Below are 22,448 nucleotides of genomic sequence, written 5' to 3'. Positions count from 1 at the left end.
TGTAAAGTTGTATTAAAGATTCTACGTTTTTTATGTCACCAAATTAGAACGCATTGTTTAAACAAAATTTATTAAGACTTAAAATGAGGCAATTTAGTTCGGTTGAACATACATATAATAATATCAAAATGTTTCGACTGCAATGTAATTAATTTTTTATTCTTTTGGCATTTCGTTTTGCAGGCTTTTGTGCGGAGTTAGGTTGACTCAACCAACATTATCAAATTAAGTCATTTTATTTAATTACAATTAACGACACATTTTATTTTAATTCTATACATTAATTGCGTATTTACTTGGAACATGTAATATATTGCCTTCTGCATAAATGGGGAGTAATGGACAAAATCCGTACACTAGTAGAACTATATTCTTATAATACACAACTAATTTAGACGCAGTAAGCTGAGCAAATTTTCTGCAATCTGTACAAACCAATTGCAAATTGTGACTTTTATTATTCCCTATGCAAGTTAAACTTTATTGATTAAAGAAACGTTTAACAGAAGTGTTTTCAACAGTCTGTACCAATACACATGGAAAACATGATATGTCCAAATGAACAGAAATGATTAGGAAATTGTCCTTGTATGTGATTGTACCAACAGATTTTAATTGCAGGTCATGATGTAGAACAGCATAAAGTATATTAACGGTCTGTGCAGTTCTTTTACTGTAGGATTAAATTATTTTTTTCTGATGGTAATTATGTGTAAACACTGCCTTTAACGCATACATGTCACATAAAGCCAGTTCGGGGTTTTATGTAAACTGTTTGCGTTAAAGACAGTGCTTCCACTTGCATGAACACCAAAAAAATTCTTACAATTACAAGTAAATGCGGTTCCGCGACAATTTTTAATGGCTTCGCTCTACATTAGTGTGAGTTCTTGTTATTTTCTTAGTTAGATCATTTCCTCTCCGATGATTATTGTTTCGATCTCATATGTTTAGTTATGACAGCTTCATTAAAATCTATATTGTCGAAAAAAATTATTCGCGAAAATATTATCAAAACTGTAATTTTCCCATAGACGCCCATTATGAAAATTTGTGTGAGGTTCCAATTTTTCAAATCAGTCTAGCAAAAAATCAACCACACGACCCTATCTTTTTTATTTGCTGAATTTTCTTGATATATTTTTAAGATTTTAAAAAAGGCGGTTTAATTAAATTCTACATAGAAGAAAATATTTTGAAAAATAATTTTATCCATATAATTCAAAGTCATTATCTTGAACACCAACTGTACAGAGTATAGGACTGGTGGACACTGTGAATGTTTTAAAGTGTTGCTTGTTTTACATACCTTGAACACCAACTGTACAGAGTATAGGACTGGTGGACACTGTGAATGTTTTAAAGTACTGCTTGTTTTACATACCTGGAACATCAACTGTACAGAGTATATACTAGTGGACACTGTGAATGTTTTAAAGTACTGCTTGTTTTACATACCTGGAACATCAACTGTACAGAGTATATCCTAGTGGACACTGTGAATGTTTTAAAGTTCTGCTTGTTTTACATACCTGGAACATCAATTGTACAGAGTATATACTAGTGGACACTGTGAATGATGTTTCTTTTTATATTTTTAATGAAATTTGCTCTCCGAACCAAAAACGAAATTTTATATATGTGAACAACACTGAGTTTTTTTAGGTACATGTACATCCAGGGGCGTCGGAAGGTGTTTGATATTGGGGCCGCGAGGGGGGTAGGTACGGGAGGGGGTATCCCCCTCCCATAAGGGGGGTAAGGGGGATCTCCCCCTGAAATCTTTTAAGGACTTGTAACCGGGTTGGTCAAATCGATCCTGCACACAGTTTACAGCTAAATACAGTGCCTCATAATATTTCATGTCATCATTTCCTATCTGATAACCCTGGTTTAAAAAACTCAGTGTTGTTCACAATTTCATGCTCGTTCAAAAATTAAAAAAAAATGCAACCGCCGTTTGACAAATGTTACTACTTTAGGGTTCGTTGGTCTGTTTTTAGCTTATTTGTAGTTGCCGCCGGTAGCCCATCTGAAGACGGTTAGTAATGTTAGTGAGAGGATAGTGCAATTTACAGATGACGCCCCAATCCCAGTAGCTTCCCTGGTTCTCAGTTTCAGCGTGTCAGGTGTATAGCACCTATGCACGGGACTCTTATTCAAATGATAGTGGTTTTAGTGATTTTAATCGGAGGAGCGTGGATTATCTAAATATGAAATCGAGTTTACAAAGCTGTGCAAGATTATTGAAAATATAATGCAAAATTAACCCCAAATTTTCCGTCACTGAATGTGTCCAACTCAAAAGCAAAAAAATAAATATAAAGTAACACTAGTGTACATCTTTTACAGCTGCAATACCTAGTGAAATATTCTTGTTGAAAACTTTTTAAATTGTATCTACATGTCAAATAGTCAATTATACAAATCAGTCAATCGATGGTAATAAAAAATAGTTGATTTATGTAAATAAACTGAATACAAAATCTTATGAAAGTCTGTCAATTAAATAATGTAGCATTTCTTATTAATAATATATTAATAGATTACACATAAGGTGTTGTAACCATACATTTATGAAATTTAAAACAAGTAAATAAAAGAAACGTTACATTCATTTTCAGAGTGTCACGGGTTGCATCTCTTGTATATATATGCATTCATTTTTTGTTGGGATTAAGGTCGCATCGAAACAATTATAGATCATATGGCGATTTTCCAGTTAGACCCCATGTACCCCTCCGTGCATTATTTCATCACAGGCGGGCACCTGGGTAGAACCACCGACCTTCCGTAAGCCAGCTGAATGGCTCCTCACATGAACAATTCAACGCCCCGAGTGAGGCTCGAACCCACATCGGTGAGGGGCAAGTGATTCGAAGTCAGCGACCTCAACCACTCGGCCACGGAGGCCCGATATAGACATTCATATACATATTTTCAGCTGTTGTATCATAATATCATAATGATTGTATAAATATATAATACTCTGGCCTATCGTAAAATTAATAGAGCTTTGTACAAAAATCTAGTTCAAACTGATAGGTTAAACAATGTAAAAGTTCAAAAATAAATCGCGCTTGTACAGTTTCAACTTGTGTATGGAATTTGTGGACGTGTTTTAAAATGTGTGGTAGCCGATAGAGATAAGATAAACCGCAATTTATATCTAATATAAAGTGTTTATGAAAGTCTTACGTTTCGAATGTCCATACTTTGGAATACTAGTAATGGTCATTAGCTTGTTAATCGTTTGGACTGTCTCCTGTCTGACAGGTCATTTTGCTTGTTCAAGCAATGGTTCCTTTTATTGAAATGACAGTGTTTTCATAGAATTATATTGCAACGTGGAACCTTGCTCTCCGCTGATAGTACCACAACTCATGTCCCTTTCCGATAGATTTCTTTTATTGGTTTGATTTTCAAAGCTGAAGAGGTTTAATTCTCTTGCTGTTTTACTATTAAAACTTTCTGTCCTCTCTTACTTCTTGTTACGAGTCGTACTATACGGGATTTTTTTTTGGGAATGTTTAGTTTTTGTTACCGATCTTTGTACGGAATTCCGTTAGGGCCATCGCCTTTGAGTGTGTTGATCTGAAACGCGATACTCGATAGCACGATGGTGAAAACGCGAAATCACGAAACTACGATAACGAAAACACGACAACACGATGATGATAACGCGATATCACGATAACGAAAACGTGATGATACGATAGCACGATGATGATAATGCGATATACTATCGCGTTTTCACCATCGTACTGTCGCGTTATCACCATCGTAATATCGTGATATCGCGTTTTCATTATCGTAGTATCGTACTATCGCGTTATCACCATCGTACTGTCGCGTTATCATCATCGTACTATCGCCTTCCGGTGCCCATGCGCATAGAAACATTTCCCCTCCATGTGACAAAATGTCTGACTCAGAGTCAGATTACGAAGGTAAACATTAGGCTAATTCTGATTCATAAATTAATACAATGGTGCGATAATGATAACGCGACAGTACGATGGTGATAACGCGATAGTACGATGGTGATAACGCGACAGTACGATGATGATAACGCGACAATACGATGGTGATAACGCGACAGTACGATGGTGATAACGCGATAGTACGATACTACGATAACGAAAACGCGATATCACGATATTACGATGGTGATAACGCGACAGTACGATGGTGAAAACGCGATAGTATATCGCATTATCATCATCGTACTATCGTACTATCGCGTTTTCGTTATCGTAGTTTCGCGTTATCAGCATCGTGTTGTCGCGTTTTCGTTATCGTAGTATCGTGATTTCGCGTTTTCATCATCGTACTATCGAGTATCGCGTTTCAGATCAACACATTCAAAGGCGATGGCCCTAACGGAATTCCGTATCTTTGTCCCTTGGCTTTAACAATTTTGTATGATTGCTGATTTTCTGCCATTTCATTATTTCGCAGCGACACAAGAACAAACGTCGTTATGGCACCACGCCGAACGTCTCTCCGCATAACGTTCCCCGCCGAACGTCGACCCACCGAGCGTCGTTATGTGCAACACTCCTCATGCCCGCTAGCACCGGTATTCTATCATAGTAAAATTGAATGTCTACGAAAACTGGGGTCTTAAAATCGATCGCCCATCCGCCGTAACAAAATGTACATCCAAATAAACAATCCATGTTTGAGTGTTTTATGCCTGGCACGCTAAAAGATCAGGGAAACTTCCGGAATTGTCTTCTGTGCCTTTTGCACTACCCTCCAACTACACTTACTAGCAGTCTTCTGGGGGTTCAAACAAACATTCAAAAATAAATTAATATCCGATACATTCCATCATACAAACTCAATAGTCATTTTAATACAAACTCATTTTACTCTATCATTGTTGAATTAGCACAGCGTGTAATGAAGCTTTACGAGAGTCATTCTAAATATATGACAATCGCACGCTTCCGTAGATGTTTGACAAGCAAGAAATTCCTGTTAATTTCGCGTTTTCATCATCGTGCCATCGCGTTTTCATCATCGTGCCATCGCGTTTTCACAATCGTGTCATCGCGTTTTCACCATCGTACCATCGCGTTATCACCATCGTATCATCGCATTTTCACCATCGTACCATCGCCTTCCGGTGGTCATGCGCAGTGGTACAGTATATGTGTCAGTAATATACAGGCTTGATACAATCTCATTTTCACATTGCATTATGTACCTTCTACATCCTAACAAGAATAAGCTGAGTTTGAATAACATCGTGTGACTATTACATCCAGCTTTTTATTTACTTTCATGCATACATAAAATACATAGAACGTGGCCTTTAAGATTTTACACAGGTTTAATGAACTGAGCACTGGACATTTTGTAAAACATTTTACAAAACAGCAGAGTCTAAATGGTAAATTTCTTCTCACAAAATACATTGAGATACATTCATCTATTGTTGACAAAAATACAAGTGCATGGAACTACGCATTTCTAACCGGAAGGCGATGGTACGATGGTGAAAACGCGATGGTACGATGGTGAAACCGCGATGGTACGATGGTGATAACGCGATGGCACGATGGTGAAAACGCGATGGTACGATGGTGAAAACACGATGGTACGATGGTGATAACGCGATGGCACGATGATGAAAACGCGACGGTACGATGGTGATAACGCGATGGTACGATGGTGATAACGCGATGGCACGATAGCGAAAACGCGATGGTACGATGGTGAAAACGCGATGGCACGATGGTACGATGATGAAAACGCGATGTCATGATGGTGCGATGGTGAAAACGCGATGGTACGATGATGAAAACGCGATATTACATCGACATTTCACCATCGTACCATCGCGATTTCATCATCGTGACATCGCGCATCATCGTTGTTTCATCATCGTGCCATCGCGCCATCGCGTTTTCGTCATCGTACCATCGTGCATCGCGGTTTAATATTAAATAAAAAGTCCCGATTGTCCAAACGGAACACCGTAGATAAATGACTCCTTTAAAATCCTGTAAAGGTTTATTGAAAACTGTTGCACCGTTTCGGAGATATTTAGTTTTGTATCAGGTGTAGTCATACACACTTAGCAAAATACATATAGCTAAGTAAGGCGAAGAAATATCTAAAATCATAGCTTACATTAAAGTACGGAGTTCTTTAAAAATACATGCAAGGCAGATACTCAGAGAACTGCATACTTTGTATAAGAAGTCTGCATGCAGTATCAGAGAAAACTATTAAGAGGTGGATACATAAATTTAAAAATGGTCAGGCAGTCCTTAAAGACATGACTCGTCCTGGCAGGCCCCAAAACAGCAGTGACGTTTGAAAACGTTGCTGCTGTAAGACATCTGATTGATGAAGACACCAGGTACACGGTGTCCGAGACAGCGAACGTCTTTTCTTGGCATGTCAACGGGGAGAACTCAGATTCTCACCAAGCACTTGCGTCTGTGCCCGATAGGGAACCACAAATATTAACCCAGCAGCAAAAGAATATGGTCAAATGTGTAAAAATAAACGCTGGAAAAGTAGTTCTGACTTCCAAAACTCTAAATGCCGCTTTTTCATATTTTGTTTTTTCATAGATGCGGCTTTAGTCCTGGCTTCCAAAACTCTAAATGCCGCTTTTTCATATTTTGTTTTTTCATAGATGCGGCTCCCGTCTAGTCCTGGCTTCCAAAACTCTAAATGCCGCTTTTTCATATTTTGTTTTTTCATAGATGCGGCTTTAGCAAATCCAGCATATAAACCGGAAAAAGAACTAATGTTTCCCAGCCACTTGGTTCTCATAGGCCCTTAAAGGATCATTTATATATTGAATGTGTTTCACTACATTTCTGAAAAAACTAGCTGTTCACAAATGATAAATTCTTTTACTCATGAATTGTTTATTTACATGACTGTATAAGAAAATACCAACAATATATTAAAAATGGTTACACTTCATTTCATAATTTTATTAATATGGACTGATTTTAACGTAGATGTTAACTATTTTCCTGTCATTAAACAACGCTTGTGGGACCAATATATCCAAAATTGGCATGCTACTATCCAGACGATGCCTAAGCTAGAATATTTTAGAAAATTTAAATTGGACTTTTGTTAGGAAAATTATCTGGATGTAGTAACCAAAAATACATTAAGAAAACAATTAACATGTTTTAGACTGAGCTCACATGATTTAGAAATAGAATTTGGTAGATTTTCTGGAACTATAAGAGAGGCACGTATTTGTAAAGTATGTTCATGTAGGCCTAATATGATTGAATCCAAATACCATTTTCTTTTGTGCTGTCCATTATACAGAAAGACTCAAATATTTAAGAAATACTGCATGGCCGAATATTCATACGGTATGTTTATTTCTTTTATGTCATCTAGAAACAAGAAAACCATATTAAATGTAGCGAAATATATAAACGAAGCTTTCAAGCTGCGAAAGGAAACCCTTGCCGGGTTAACTGCTTCTTAGTTAAGAAAATGTCTTTTTAAATTAAGTTGATCAAATTGCTGTCTACTGGTATGTATCTGTTGCAATTCATTGTATTTTGCTATGGTCTTTGCCATATTTATATTGTGTATGTTAATGGCCAAAGGCAAATAACTTGCCGATTTGCTTAATAAAAAAAACTGAAAAAAAAAACTGATTAATGCGATATGTTTACGACACAAGATTAACTCATTTGATAATTATTTTAAATAGCTGTAAGAGAAACACGTCGTAAAACTTGATTCATTGATGTTATTGTAGCTACACTGTGAAAACTATCTACTTTCGGTTTTGTTACTTTCTGTTTCTGATTTAAATCGCACTAAATTTTGGCAAAATAATTTTTTTTCGTTATAAAATGGATCGTAAACGTGTAATAGATCATTTAAAATGTCCCCTTTGTTCAGACTTTTTTGAAAATCCGAAACAATTACCGTGTGGACACAACATATGTGAAAGATGTTTAAAGTGCCATATAACCCGGACAGTTCCAATGATCGGATATAATATTTTTGACTTTCTAGATGGAAACAATCCGGATATCAAACCTTCAGAACAAAGTTTCAAATGTCCATTCGATGGTGAAAAATTAACTCCGCAAGATCCGAACCAGGAAGTGGGTAAATGGGCGTATCAATTTGAAAACAATCTAAAAATAGTAACACTTATAGACATATGCAGAGGGAAAGTAAGATGTCTAATAGAAGAGTGTGATAATTGCATTGAAGTGTCCCAGAAAGTAGCTGCAACGTCTGTTTGCTTCACATGTATCGAGAAATATTGTGTGAAGTGTGCTTTTATCCACAGACACACTCATTCAAATGACTTGATGTTTAATTTATCGGCAATTCAGAGTGTTCTGATTGAAAACCCGTCTGCTGTAAGTCCTTTGATCAATTGTACAGCAAATGAGACTTGCAAGATTCATCTTTTCTCTGAAATGCATCTGTATTGCTCAGATTGCAATGAAAAATGCTGTAAAAAGTGCCAGCAGACGATACACAGCGAATGTCAACACGTGTCAAAACTGGCTGGTGAATACACGGAGTATCAAACGAATGGTACTTTGACTAAACTTGTTGACCGTTTTAAGGAAGTCTCAGACCAGACATCAGAGATACTGAAAAACGACCTTGACCTCTTAGATAACGTACAAGAATTGGCTCAGTCTGGCAACGAGACAAAGAATATTCAGTTTGATGATATGATAAACAATCTGCGTTGTCAAATAACTCGCTGGGAAGTGCATTATGAGCATGTGCAGAGGTCTTTGAAACAAGTAGAAAATTATATAGCTGCACCCGCTGGAGCGAACGCACATGGTATCATCCAAATCGGAATCGAATGTCAGCAGTTGGAAAAAGAAATTGATTATCACAAGAAACTTGAAATGGACAATTCTGTCAGACTTAGAAAATTCAGAGATGCTTTGGAAAGACAAAAGCACGAAGATGCAAGAAAGCGCGAAAACAAAAACAAATATGGAAAGAAAGCGAAATTGCCAAACAAAAGTAACAAAAACGATGCAAAACTAGACAATGTCGACTTTGAAAAGCTTTTGAAATTCAAAACAGAAGACAAAATCGTGGACATCACTCAAAAGGTCAAGTTGGTTGAAAAGTTTAATATGAAGTCCGATGATGATACTGAAGATTGCTGGCTAACTGATTGCTTGTTTTTAAATGTCAGCTTCATCGTTGCAGTGGACAATGCAAATAAATGCATTAAATGGATACTGGAAGATAGAAAAGTGAACAAACTCGTGTTACAGTCTGGTCCACAGTGTATAGCTGTTAACATTGAACAGGGTCATATAGGGTGTGTAACCCTTCCCCATGATAAAACAATACAATTGTTTTTTATCGAAGATAGTATGATATATCTGACACAACAACTCGTGACAAAAGAACAGTGTTATGGTGTAGACTTTGCTGGCAGTAACATTGTTGTCTCTTGTACAGATCATTCGAGATCTTCGGTCAAAATCCTAAGTATGAACGGTGTTGAAGTGAGACGTATTTCTTGCAGTGTCGACTTCCTGAAAGAAAGGCTGTTTTGTGATCCGCGTTACGTAACCGTACAACAAAGTGGGGAAGAAGTCAAACTCTACGTCACGGATTTCCGCTTATGTAATGTCACGTGTTTATCACTTGAGGGAATACTAGGCCAGATGACTACAGAAAGACTAATTCACAATAAAATGGGTTTTCCGCTAGGGTTGGACATGGACGTCGATGGAAACATATTAGTCTGTTGTAATTCAATGGGAAGTGTACATCAGATTACTAACGGTTCCGAACGGCAACACAGGCTATTAGTACAGTCCCTTTATCAACCAAGGGCTGTTTCTGCTCTCAAGAGAGGGAACATGTTTATTGTTACATCAGACTCTGGGCCCTACAAAAACCATGTGCTTGTTCATGAATTCATATCTAAAGCTTGCTAAATACTAAACCAAACCATTCTAAGTTCAAATGTAAACTGGACAATTTTAATTTTTGTATACTAGTATGTGTTCAAAATTAAGGCATTCAGAATACCAAACTAAATGTGTCCTGCGCATACCGAATAAAACTCGCATACAATTTGTACATTGGGTCTCAACTAGAGCACAATGCATATTGACCGGAACTTGCTACTAAAAGACTTCTAAATTGGTTCTTAACTAAAACACAATGCATTCTGAACAGAACTTGCTACTCGAGACATAAAATTTGTAGATCTATTTTGGGTCCCAACTATATCACAATGAATATTGACCGGGACTTGCTACTTAAAACTTCTAGATTGGTCCTCGACAAAAGCACAATGTATGCTGAATGTAACTTGCTACTACATGCTTCTACAATGTTCCTCAGCTACAGCTCAATGTATATTGAACGTAACTTGCAGCTATAGGCTTCTACTACAACACAATGCATACTGAACAGAACTTAGGCTTCTACGTGGAGCCAAGCCTAGAGCTTGCCATTGCTAATAGAGGTGTTCTCTTGTCATATAACGTCATTAGTGGAACATACTGAATTAAGGATCGATCCTGTCAATGGATTTGATTGAACTACATTGTGTATTTCATATATTGTCAACTGAAGAAGCTTATTAAAGCGAAACATGTTTTTTACAAAACTGTGTTGGTTTATGAATTTACAATATCATTGAACTAGGCCAAAATGCTTCTTCATGGAACCACAATTATTGTGTAATAAAACTTTTAATCAAGTGGTTTCTATATGAATTTATCAATCGAGCTGCTACAAAAATTCAAAACTGGAGCATGTTAAATTTTACAGGAAATTACTGACACACAGATTTAGAGTAACCGGAGTGATGCAGAAGACATGTTTTAATGGACTGTTGACTTGAGGTAACATATTTCCACATTGGGCCAAAATTAAAGATATGTTTGTTTGCTGTCTCCCTACCTACCCACTTAAAATGCTACGCCCCAAAAGTTTTTATTGGACAATGCTGGTCATTTTTTTGTTTTAAGTTGCAATATGACAAGTGCTGTATATATTTCAAGTAAGCAAAATAATGAGTAAGAAAGTTTAAATTGTATTATTTAATTTCATCCTTTTATATATTATATACAGATTTGTCTTGATATTTTCTTTGTTTTTTATTTTTACAGACGAAATATTCTGTAAGAAACGATCATACCTCTACTGGTAAAAGTATAATCCCCACCCCCACCCCCCCCCCCCCAAAAAAAAAAAAAAAGAATTGCCTACCTACCTACCCAACTTTAATAAGTAGGGTCAGGAGACAGCAAACAAGGACTTTCTTAAATGTCGCCTGGAATCCTGGCTAGAAAGTACTTAGTGCTGATATAAGCCTGCCTTTTTCATGACATAAATACACAGGAAAATATTTAGTCTTATTTGCCAGTAATACACAAAGTGTTACTTAATGGGCATAAATATCATTTGTGTATTTGGCTTTTTATGTACTCGTTTTTTTTTTCTTTTCAAAGAAATCTATTACATAATTAACCTACTATGCAAAATGTTTGTTATAATTACATTTTTACAAAATTTATTATCTATAAAGTATAAGGAAATATACTTTGTCCATTTCAAAGCATACACACCAGTCAAATGCTTATGCTTACAATATGAATATATATATATATATATATGGAATAAATATTATGCCAATATAATATTGCTTATGCTTACTATTTATGCAAAATTAACATCAATATGTGTATGTACAATGTTACTTTGTATATGTGTGGAGTAAATCATATGTAAAATTAAAACTGGTGTAGATCAGTGCAAGCATATTGTCTCCCAGGTGCAAGGGAAGTCAACATGACCCCTACCCCAGGTCAAATATAATTCTAATTTATTTCAGCTCTCCTGAACTTTGTTCTGGCTGAGCTATTAGCATAGGTGGGTTCTCTGGTGTTCATTGTCTAATGTGTCAACATTTTCAAACATCTTATCTGAAACTACTGGTCAGAACAACATTGGCATGGCCCTCTATACAGTTTATTTAGCGGTTTACTGCCAGAGCTAAAAATAAAAATAACTTTAAATGACGTAATCTCGTGAACCATCTTCATTAAACTTGGTATGTAGCATGAATGTAAGATCATCTCCCAAATGTTCAAATGGTTCTGCTTGGTCCCTCTATGGGACTACAGGGTTGAAAAAAAAAAGAAAAAGAAAAGACATCTTATCTTTAAATTTGTTCTACTTGTAACACATTTTTGGGTCATCACCACACAGCTTACTGGGATGACTTGTTTTATGAACACAGCTTACTGGGATGACTTGTTTTATGATCACAGCTTACTGGGATGACTTGTTTTATTATCACAGCTTACTGGGGTGACTTGTTTTATGATCACAGCTTACTGGGATGACTTGTTTTATGACCACAGCTTACTGGGATGACTTGTTTTATGATCACAGCTTACTGGGATGACTTGTTTTATGATCACAGCTTACTGGTTTTAAAATCACAGCTTACTGGGATGACTTGTTTTATGACCACAGCTTACTGGGATGACTTGTTTTATGATCACAGCTTACTGGGATGACTTGTTTTATGACCACAGCTTACTGGGATGACTTGTTTTATGATCACAGTTTACTGGTTTTATGATCACAGCTTACTGGGATGACTTGTTTTATGACCACAGCTTACTGGGATGACTTGTTTTATGATCACAGCTTACTTGGATGACTTGTTTTATGATCACAGCTTACTGGGATGACTTGTTTTATGATCACAGCTTACTGGGATGACTTGTTTTATGAACACAGCTTACTGGGATGACTTGTTTTATGATCACAGCTTACTGGGATGACTTGTTTTATGATCACAGCTTACTGGGATGACATGTTTTATGAACACAGCTTACTGGTTTTATGACCACAGCTTACTGGGATGACTTGTTTTATGAACACAGCTTACTGGGATGACTTGTTTTATGATCACAGCTTACTGGGATGACATGTTTTATGATCACAGCTTACTGGTTTTATGACCACAGCTTACTGGGATGACTTGTTTTATGAACACAGCTTACTGGTTTTATGACCACAGCTTACTGGGAGGACTTGTTTTATGATCACAGCTTACTGGTTTTATGACCACAGCTTACTGGGATGAGTTGTTTTATGATCACAGCTTACTGGGATGACTTGTTTTATTGACTTTTTATATGAACACAGCTTACTGGGATGACTTGTTTTATGGTCACAGCTTACTGGGATGACTTGTTTTATGATCACAGCTTACTGGGATGACTTGCACAGCTTACTTGGATGACTTGTTTTATGATCACAGCTTACTGGGATGACTTGTTTTATTATCACAGCTTACTGGGATGACTTGTTTTATGATCACAGCTTACTGGGATGACTTGTTTTATGAACACAGCTTACTGGGATGACTTGTTTTATGATCACAGCTTACTGGGATGACTTGTTTTATGAACACAGCTTACTGGGATGACTTGTTTTATGATCACATCTTACTGGGATGACTTGTTTTATGAACACAGCTTACTGGCATACCTGTCAAGACACACGCATTTCAGCCCTAGATCACGCTCACACGCCTACTTTTCAAGGTCACACGCATTTTAAAGAAATAAAGCAATCAATTGTTTTTTCATAGAAAAGTATTGAAACAAACAAGCGAGGCGATGTTGACACGATGTTTTCATACCGTTTAATACATTCACCGGTGCAACGTGTTATTTCTACTGCATTAATAAACGTCACAAAAAGTAAACATGGAGGGAGACTATTCAAAACCAGATCTATTCTGTGTTAAAAATCTAAATTTTCCATGTGAGGGCGTTTCCAGCTTTTATGGATCATTGCCCTCCGGACCCCTACGAGGGATAACCTTCCCTTCGAACCCCGATCACACTCCTGGCCTTTGCGGAGCCTTGACAGCTATGTACTGGGATGACTTGTTTTATGATCACAGCTTACCGGGATGACTTGTTTTATGATCACAGCTTACTGGGATGACTTGCACAGCTTACTTGGATGACTTGTTTTATGATCACAGCTTACTGGGATGACTTGTTTTATGACCACAGCTTACTTGGATGACATGTTTTATGACCACAGCTTACTGGGATGGCTTGTTTTATGACCACAGCTTACTGGGATGACATGTTTTATGACCACAGCTTACTGGGATGACTTGTTTTATGATCACAGCTTACTGGGATGACATGTTTTATGATCACAGCTTACTGGGATGACATGTTTTATGATCACAGCTTACTGGGATGACATGTTTTATGATCACAGCTTACTGGGATGACATGTTTTATGACCACAGCTTACTGGGATGACATGTTTTATGACCACAGCTTACTGGGATGACATGTTTCATGACCACAGCTTACTGGGGTGACTTGTTTTATGATCACAGCTTACTGGGATGACTTTTTTATGATCAGATATGCTATAGTTGCCATCCCTCCAAGCCCTGACAGGACAGTGACAGTCAAAAGTTACCAAGTGTCCCATAAAATCCTATTTTTTAGACTACTCTAATGGCATTATTTCATCACTGACAGCCACCCGGGAAGGAACAACCAACCTTTTGTAAGAAAAATGGAGGGTTTTTTCATATGTAGTTTTAGTATTCTACACCCCAAGTGATGTTTTGAACACACATCAGCAAGGGAACAGCAACTTTAACTACTCTAACATCCTCTAAACAAAAAAGACACTGAAAAATATTTGTATGATTTTAGAGACATAACCATTTGTGGGTAGTCACTGATTTGCAGCCTTCTGTTTATTTATGTCATCTACTCGATTATTTTTTTCTATATTATCACAATATTTTCATTATAACTCATAATGATCTTAAGCTGATGATCTTACAAAATACCACAAGATATATTTTAATCAAAGATAGTGTGGAGAACATCTAAACTTTTAGGCTGACCCAAGACTGTCTTCGGGTCAAACTGTTCTATAAGAAATATAACAAGAGCACCGCCTTGCGAGTGCTGACGCTCATCTGATTTTTTTTGTGTAATAGAAATATTGTCCTACCCATGATTTTCTAAGTCTAAAAAGGGCCATCATTCTTGCAAAAAGCAGGATAGAGTTATGTTTCTTGATGTACAGTGCCCACTTATGATGGTGAAAAACTGTTGCAAGTTTTAAAGCAATAGCTTTGATAGTTTATGAGAAAAGTTGACTTAAACATAATACTCAACCAAGAAAATGATTTTCTAAGTCCAAAAAGGGCAATAATTATTGCAAAAAGCAGGATGGAGTTATGTTGCTTGCTGTACAGGGTCAGCTTATGATGGTGAACAAGTGTTGCAAGTTTCAAAGCAATAGCTTTGATAGTTTTAAAAATAAGAGAAAAAGCTGACCTAAACATAAAACTTAACCAAGAAATCTGATATTTTCTAAGTCCAAAAGGGGCCATAAATCTTGCAAAAAGCAGGACGGAGTTATGTTTCTTGCTGTACAGGTCAACTTATGATGGTGAACAAGTGTTGCAAGTTTTAAAGCGATAGCTTTGATAGTTTAGGATAAAAGCTGACCTAAACATAAAACTTAACCAAGAAAACTGATTTTCTAAGTCCAAAAGGGGCAATAAATCTTGCAAAAAGCAAGATGGAGTTAATTTTCTTGATGTACAGGGTCTGCTTATGATGGTGAACAAGTATTCCAAGTTTCAAAGCAATAGCTTTGATAGTTTAGGAGAAAAGTTGACCTAAACATAAAACTTAACCAAGAAATCTGATATTTTCTAAGTACAAAAGGGGCCATAAATCTTGCAAAAAGCAAGATGGAGTTATGTTTCTTGCTATACAGAGTCAGCTTATGATGGTGAACAAGTATTCCAAGTTTCAAAGCAATAGCTTTGATAGTTTAGGAGAAAAGCTGACCTAAACATAAAACTTAACCAGGCAACGCCGACGCAGACGCCGACGCCGACAACCGCTCAAGTGATGACAATAACTCATCATTTTTTTTCAAAAAATCAGATGAGCTAAAAATTGCATTAAACCCTAAACACACTTTTCCTTGACAAGTCTACCAGGAGGTGACAGCATCAATTTCTTGTCACGATGCTTAAATATCAATCCAGATATTCTTCCCACCATTTCCTATCCTACTAAATCCTTTTCTCCTGTCCCAACATTCACAGATGCTGCAACAAAATACAGTCAATAATTTTAGTCCTGTCTTTTATCTAAAGTGGAAAATTGTGTTTAATAGCTATGAAACATTTATATGAATACTACATCTACATCATGCAGTTTAATGTCTAAATCCTACCTTTCACTTGTTAACAATGAAACTTTTGTAATTTCTGGTTTAACAGGTGTCAAATCTGCCATATCTACAACAAAACAATTCTAAATTTCATATCAAAACATAAATTTTCCACAGACGTGATATACAGCACTAACAAACAACTTAACAGGTGGAAAACTGGAAATTATATATCTATGAGTTTGCTTTATTTAATATAAAAAGTGTAACTAAATACACTGATTAATTTCAATAAAAACAAGAGCACCGCCTTGCGGGTGCTGACGCTTATCTGATTTTTTTTGTGCAATAGAAATATTGTCCTACCCATGATTTTCTAAGTCTAAAAAGGGCCATCATTCTTGCAAAAAGCAGGATAGAATTATGTTTCTTGATGTACAGTGTCCACTTATGATGGTGAAAAACTGTTGCAAGTTTTAAAGCAATAGCTTTGACAGTTTATGAGAAAAGTTGACTTAAACATAATACTCAACCAAGAAAATGATTTTCTAAGTCCAAAAGGGGCAATAATTATTGCAAAAAGCAGGATGGAGTTATGTTGCTTGCTGTACAGGGTCAGCTTATGATGGTGAACAAGTGTTGCAAGTTTCAAAGCAATAGCTTTGATAGTTTAAGAGAAAAAGTTGACCTAAACATAAAACTTAACCAAGAAATCTGATATTTTCTAAGTCCAAAAGGGGCCATAAATCTTGCAAAAAGCAGGACGGAGTTATGTTTCTTGCTGTACAGGGTCAACTTATGATGGTGAACAAGTGTTGCAAGTTTTAAAGCGATAGCTTTGATAGTTTAGGATAAAAGCTGACCTAAACATAAAACTTAACCAAGAAAACTGATTTTCTAAGTCCAAAAGGGGCAATAAATCTTGCAAAAAGCAAGATGGAGTTATGTTTCTTGATGTACAGGGTCTGCTTATGATGGTGAACAAGTATTCCAAGTTTCAAAGCAATAGCTTTGATAGTTTAGGAGAAAAGTTGACCTAAACATAAAACTTAACCAAGAAATCTGATATTTTCTAAGTACAAAAGGGGCCAAAAATCTTGCAAAAAGCAAGATGGAGTTATGTTTCTTGCTATACAGGGTCAGCTTATGATGGTGAACAAGTATTCCAAGTTTCAAAGCAATAGCTTTGATAGTTAAGGAGAAAAGCTGACCTAAACATAAAACTTAACCAGGCAACGCCGACGCAGACGCCGACGCCGACGCCGACAACCGCTCAAGTGATGACAATAACTCATCATTTTTTTTCAAAAAATCAGATGAGCTAAAAATCTTGCTAATTCAATTGATTTCAACATTATTAATACTAAATCAAAGTTTGTATCATAAGTTCTATACTTTTTATACCTGAATGCCATGACTGCCTTAGATCGCTTGCCTGAGTTACACAGCTTGCTTGAATAGTTTTGGCAGAACGAAGCAGAATAATTTGAAGGAATTTAGTAGCCGGTCACCAAAGGATAATTTCTGTAAAATTACTTTCAAATCCAACCTGCAGTTTCAGAGAAGTTTTTCAAAGTTTTCCATATTGCCATATATGGAAAACTAGCCCCACCTCCTGGTGGCCATGCTTTTTATTTGAAGGAACTTAATTATTATAATAAGATAGTCACTTAAAGTACATTGCTGTAAAAATATTTTAAAATCGGGCCACCAGTTTCAGAGAAGATTTTCAAAGTTCTCAATATAACCATATAATGAAAACTGGCCAACCCACTTGCAGACATATTTTTTAATGAAAGAGAATGATTTGAAGGCATTTGGTAGAGGGTTACCAAAGCGACAGATCTGCAATATAATTTCAAAGGTTAAAGCTTTTCCTTTTGGTTACCACTGCAACCAGAATTCAGCATGGATTACCTAAAATTGAAGAAATCTGAAAGCTAGGGGACCTCCCAAACTGACTTATTGATTAGGGAGGAGATGTTCTTAAAGAACTGTGGACAACAGATGGACAGACGCACGATGGACATCCAATGATCCTAAAAGCTCACCTAATTTATTTAATTGGTTTTAACTGTTCTTAAAATAGGGTTGTCAAAAAGCTCTACAGAGCTTATGTCGATTGTTCACAAGGTGACGGTAAATAAAATTTACCTTTACCTTTGAGCAGTTAGATGAGTAAGTAAAAAAGGTTCTAGTGTAAGGAACTAAATGTTTCTTTTAAACAGACCGTCAGAACAGCCTAATTTCATGATCGAATCTTCTAAAAAATATTGTAAATTTCTTGACAGAATAGATGTACACATCTTGTAAACGGTTGTATTATTGATATACTTATTGCACGATCCCTTATATAAATAATTGGTCCATAGTTTGCGCTATATGAAAAGTCTTTATTCAGCATAACTTAGTTTAATTGCCAAAAATTTAAAAATGGAACTGGGAAAATTGATGTTTGATGTCATGTAATAAAATACTTATTGAATAGCTTGTCTAATAATATTCAAATCTATTGGTCCTCAATCTTTCGGCCATCTGGCAATAGTTCTCAGTAATGACTAGTAAGCCATTCAGTAAAGTGTATTACTTTTGTTTTAATTCTTTTTTTGTTCTAATTTGATACCTACATTTTTACCGATGTTGCTGTTCCTTGAGAAAAAGAAATTTACTTTACATCCTTGTTCGTTGAGTCTTCCTTGTTCTGTTTCTTTTGGGTTTAACGCCATTTTTCAACAGTATTTCAGTTATGTAACGGCAAGCAGTTAACCTTACCAGTGTTCCTGGATTCTGTGCCAGTACAAACCTGTTCACCGCAAGTAACTGCCAACTTCCCCACATGAATCAGATGTGGAGGACGAATGATTTTAGACACGATGTCTTTCATCAAATCGTCACGGAGAACATACGCCCCACCCGGGGATCAAACTCACGACCCCGAGATCCGTAGATCTGCGCTCTCCCTATTGAGTAAAGCGGGCTGGCTTCTTCCTTTCTTTCTCATATGATTAGTTAAGGACGCCTCTATCTCCATTACAAACTAGATAGTGAGTGGGTAGATGTAGAAATTAAGTGTGTCTGAGTTAATGAAGGGAAATACTTTGTTTACGTTTGTATCTATTTTTATTTTCAATGAAGCACATTATCCTACTGTTATAATGAAACTCCTCTGTATATCTGTCTACATGTCAGTTTAATTCATTAGTAATGATATACTCCTGTTTTAATGTCATAAATCAATGTAATGAGATAGACTTCTTATAATTAACTTAAAACTGTCTTGGAAAGAAATGTTTTAATAAGTTATATAATAGTTGTATACGTTTTTAAACTGGATCAGGTTACTTTAAAAAGATTTTATGACAGTCTGTTTCCTTGTGCCCACAATCAAACTGAAATGAATTGCTGTTTACAATTTTAACACATATAACTATGATATGGCCTAATGTCCCATTTTTCTTTTTTCAACCCAACAATGAATTGTACCGCAAAAAAAAATCATACCTTTCAAAACTGTTTTTGAAAGAATATTTTAGTGCACACATTCTTCAAAAGCCAAACAGGTGTGACAGAATTCATGCTTGTCTGATATTAATGCCAATCCATGATTCTAGTAACCTCCCCTGAAGGTCCGTTATCAGACTGGAATGAAATGGAAGGGATAATTATGTCACGAGCTGGACTAGTCTGATATGAGTAAGTAACAGAGGACATAACACCCATTCTGATAACTGTAAAATGATGTCTTACATGGAGTACGTAGAGCTACGTTTGTGTTTCTTTAGGCATGCTTTTTACAGCATTTTTATACGCCCGTTTGAAAAACGGGACGTATTATGGGAACGCCCCTGGCGGGCGGGCGGCGTCCACAGACCTTGTCCGGAGCATATCTTCTACATGCATGAAGGGATTTTGATGAAACTTGGCACAGTTGTTCACCATCATGAGACGGAGTGTCATGCGCAAGAACCAGGTCCCTAGGTCTAAGGTCAAGGTCACACTTAGAGGTCAAAGGTCAAATTCAAGAATGACTTTGTCCGGACCATATCTTCTTCATGCATAGAGGGATTTTGATGAAAGTTGGCACAATTGTTCATCATCATGAGAAGGAGTGTCATGCGCAAGAACCAGATCCCTAGGTCTAAGGTCAAGGTCACACTTAGAGGTCAAAGGATACAAGAATGAAAACTTTGTCCGGAGCATTTCTTCTTCATGCATAGAGGGATTTTGATATAACTTGGCACAAATGTTCACCACCATGAGGCGGAGTGTCATGCGCAAGAACCAGGTCTCTAGGTCTAAGGTCAAGGTCACACTTAGAGGTCAAATGATACAAGAATGAAAACCTTGTCCGGAGCATTTCTTCTTCATGCATAGAGGGATTTTGATATAACTTGGCACAAATGTTCACCACCACGAGACGTAGTGTCATGCGCAAGAACCAGGTCCCTAGGTCTAAGGTCAAGGTCACACTTAGAGGCCAAAGGTCAGATACAAGAATGACTTTGTCCGAAGCATTTCTTCTTCATGCATGGAGAGATTTTGATGTAACTTGACACAATTATACACCATCATGAGACGAAGTGTCATGCGCAGTTCCCTTCTTTCGAATTACTTCCCTTTGTTGTTACTATAAATAGCTTATATTGTAACTTTTTCATTACTAGTCGTAGGGAAAAATCGAGACCACTTTTCTGTAGTACAACATGCATGCTACATCCAATTTTGAGGTGTATTTTGACCAGTCTCTACCTGGTAAAGATTTTTGTGAGGACTTACAATTTTTTTTTTTGATTTTTTTTTTTTTTTTTTTTTTTAACTTCCCTTAGTTGTTACTATAAATAACTTATATTGTAACTTTTTTATAACTGACCGTAGGGAAAAACCAAGACCACTTTTCTGTGGTACAACATAGATGTTACTTTCCAATTTTAGGTGTATTTTAAGGTATCTCTACCTGGTAAGGAGTTTTTTTGTGGACTTAGAAAAACAAAACACTTAGTTATTACTAAACAACCACAAAATTAAAATTCCATTTGCAAATACAGGTGCTAGAGTAAAGAAATTTGCTGTGACGGGCGTATATTGTGACATTCTTGCACTCTTGTTTAGTTTTACAAAACCATGCCTTCAGATACCAATGTATATGTTACAGATTCACCAGGCAAGAGAGGGGCTTAACAAGGAGGTAAGATATTTTATCTCCCCAGTGGTGTTTTCGCCAATAACCATTCCAAGGCAGTGCTCAACTGTGTTCTTTTATTTACTTGTTATGTCCTCATTTTTTATATGCTTTACTGTGTCTGTGTAATTTCTGTGTATACAGCCCAGCTTGCTTGAGAGACCACATCTATCGACCTCTCGTATTAAGACTACTTTTTTCAGTTCCTGTTCGTGTTGTTATAAAACAAGTTATGATGTATTTATTATGGACCATTTGTATTGCGAGACCTATTTTTGTCCTTCCATTGGGTAGTCTCTTATTGTAAGTTGTACTGCATGTCATTCATGTATATATATGTGCATACACTGCCACACAGTTGTGGTTTGAAAAGGCTGTGTTCTTGAAACACAACTTTTTCTATTGGATATTTATATTTGTTTTTGTAAATTTTGGCTTCTTACCGCATATTTTTTTATAACGGATTTTGCTGAAGTCTTTGGCATACATATATTTTCTACATATCAGGACAGTGGCAATCATTCCATTTACAGGAATGTCAGCTTTTCACTGGTGTCAGTATGGAGAGATATATCCTTACTACTCATTAGAATTACTGTGTCATATATGTGTGAAATAAGTACAGATAACTCTGAACAGAATACTTATTCTCAACAAATGTAAATAACAGCATTAACTATATGACAACAAGTAACAAATCCAGTGAAGAAGTCATTCAAGTCACACCTTACAGGGCAAAATGTTTACTAACATCAGCAAATATACAATATCTAAAGTGCTTTTGTAACACTGGTTCAAAAGCAATTGTGGTATATAGCATACAGATCAGATTCAATTACATGGACTACTGTCAAATCATTTAATTTTAATGGGCATCAAATTTAGTCCTTTTTTTGCCAAAAAAAATTTGTTTGTGGAGACATAATTTTGTGGATTTTATCTGTTGAAAATAAGATGAACTGAAATTTTACATGTTAGTTGGAAGTACATTTTCTGGAATAGATGCAACCAAGAAATCGACAAAAATTAGTACACCACACATGTA

At 36.3% G+C, this 22,448-nt stretch overlaps 1 protein-coding gene across 1 annotated transcript; it reads left to right on the top strand.

The window, feature by feature from the left end:
* The first annotated feature begins 7,859 nt into the window (after window positions 1-7,859).
* LOC123565314 (uncharacterized) lies at window positions 7,860-9,947 on the top strand. The gene has a single exon (XM_045359182.2). The coding sequence runs from the start codon at window positions 7,860-7,862 to the stop codon at window positions 9,945-9,947; it is 2,088 nt and encodes a 695-aa protein (XP_045215117.2).
* The last annotated feature ends 12,501 nt before the right edge of the window (window positions 9,948-22,448 follow it).

This window comes from Mercenaria mercenaria, chromosome 8 (genome assembly GCF_021730395.1).
Source record: "Mercenaria mercenaria strain notata chromosome 8, MADL_Memer_1, whole genome shotgun sequence".
In the NCBI taxonomy this organism is placed as follows: Eukaryota; Metazoa; Mollusca; class Bivalvia; order Venerida; family Veneridae; genus Mercenaria; species Mercenaria mercenaria.
This window is presented reverse-complemented; position numbering and strand designations above follow the sequence as displayed.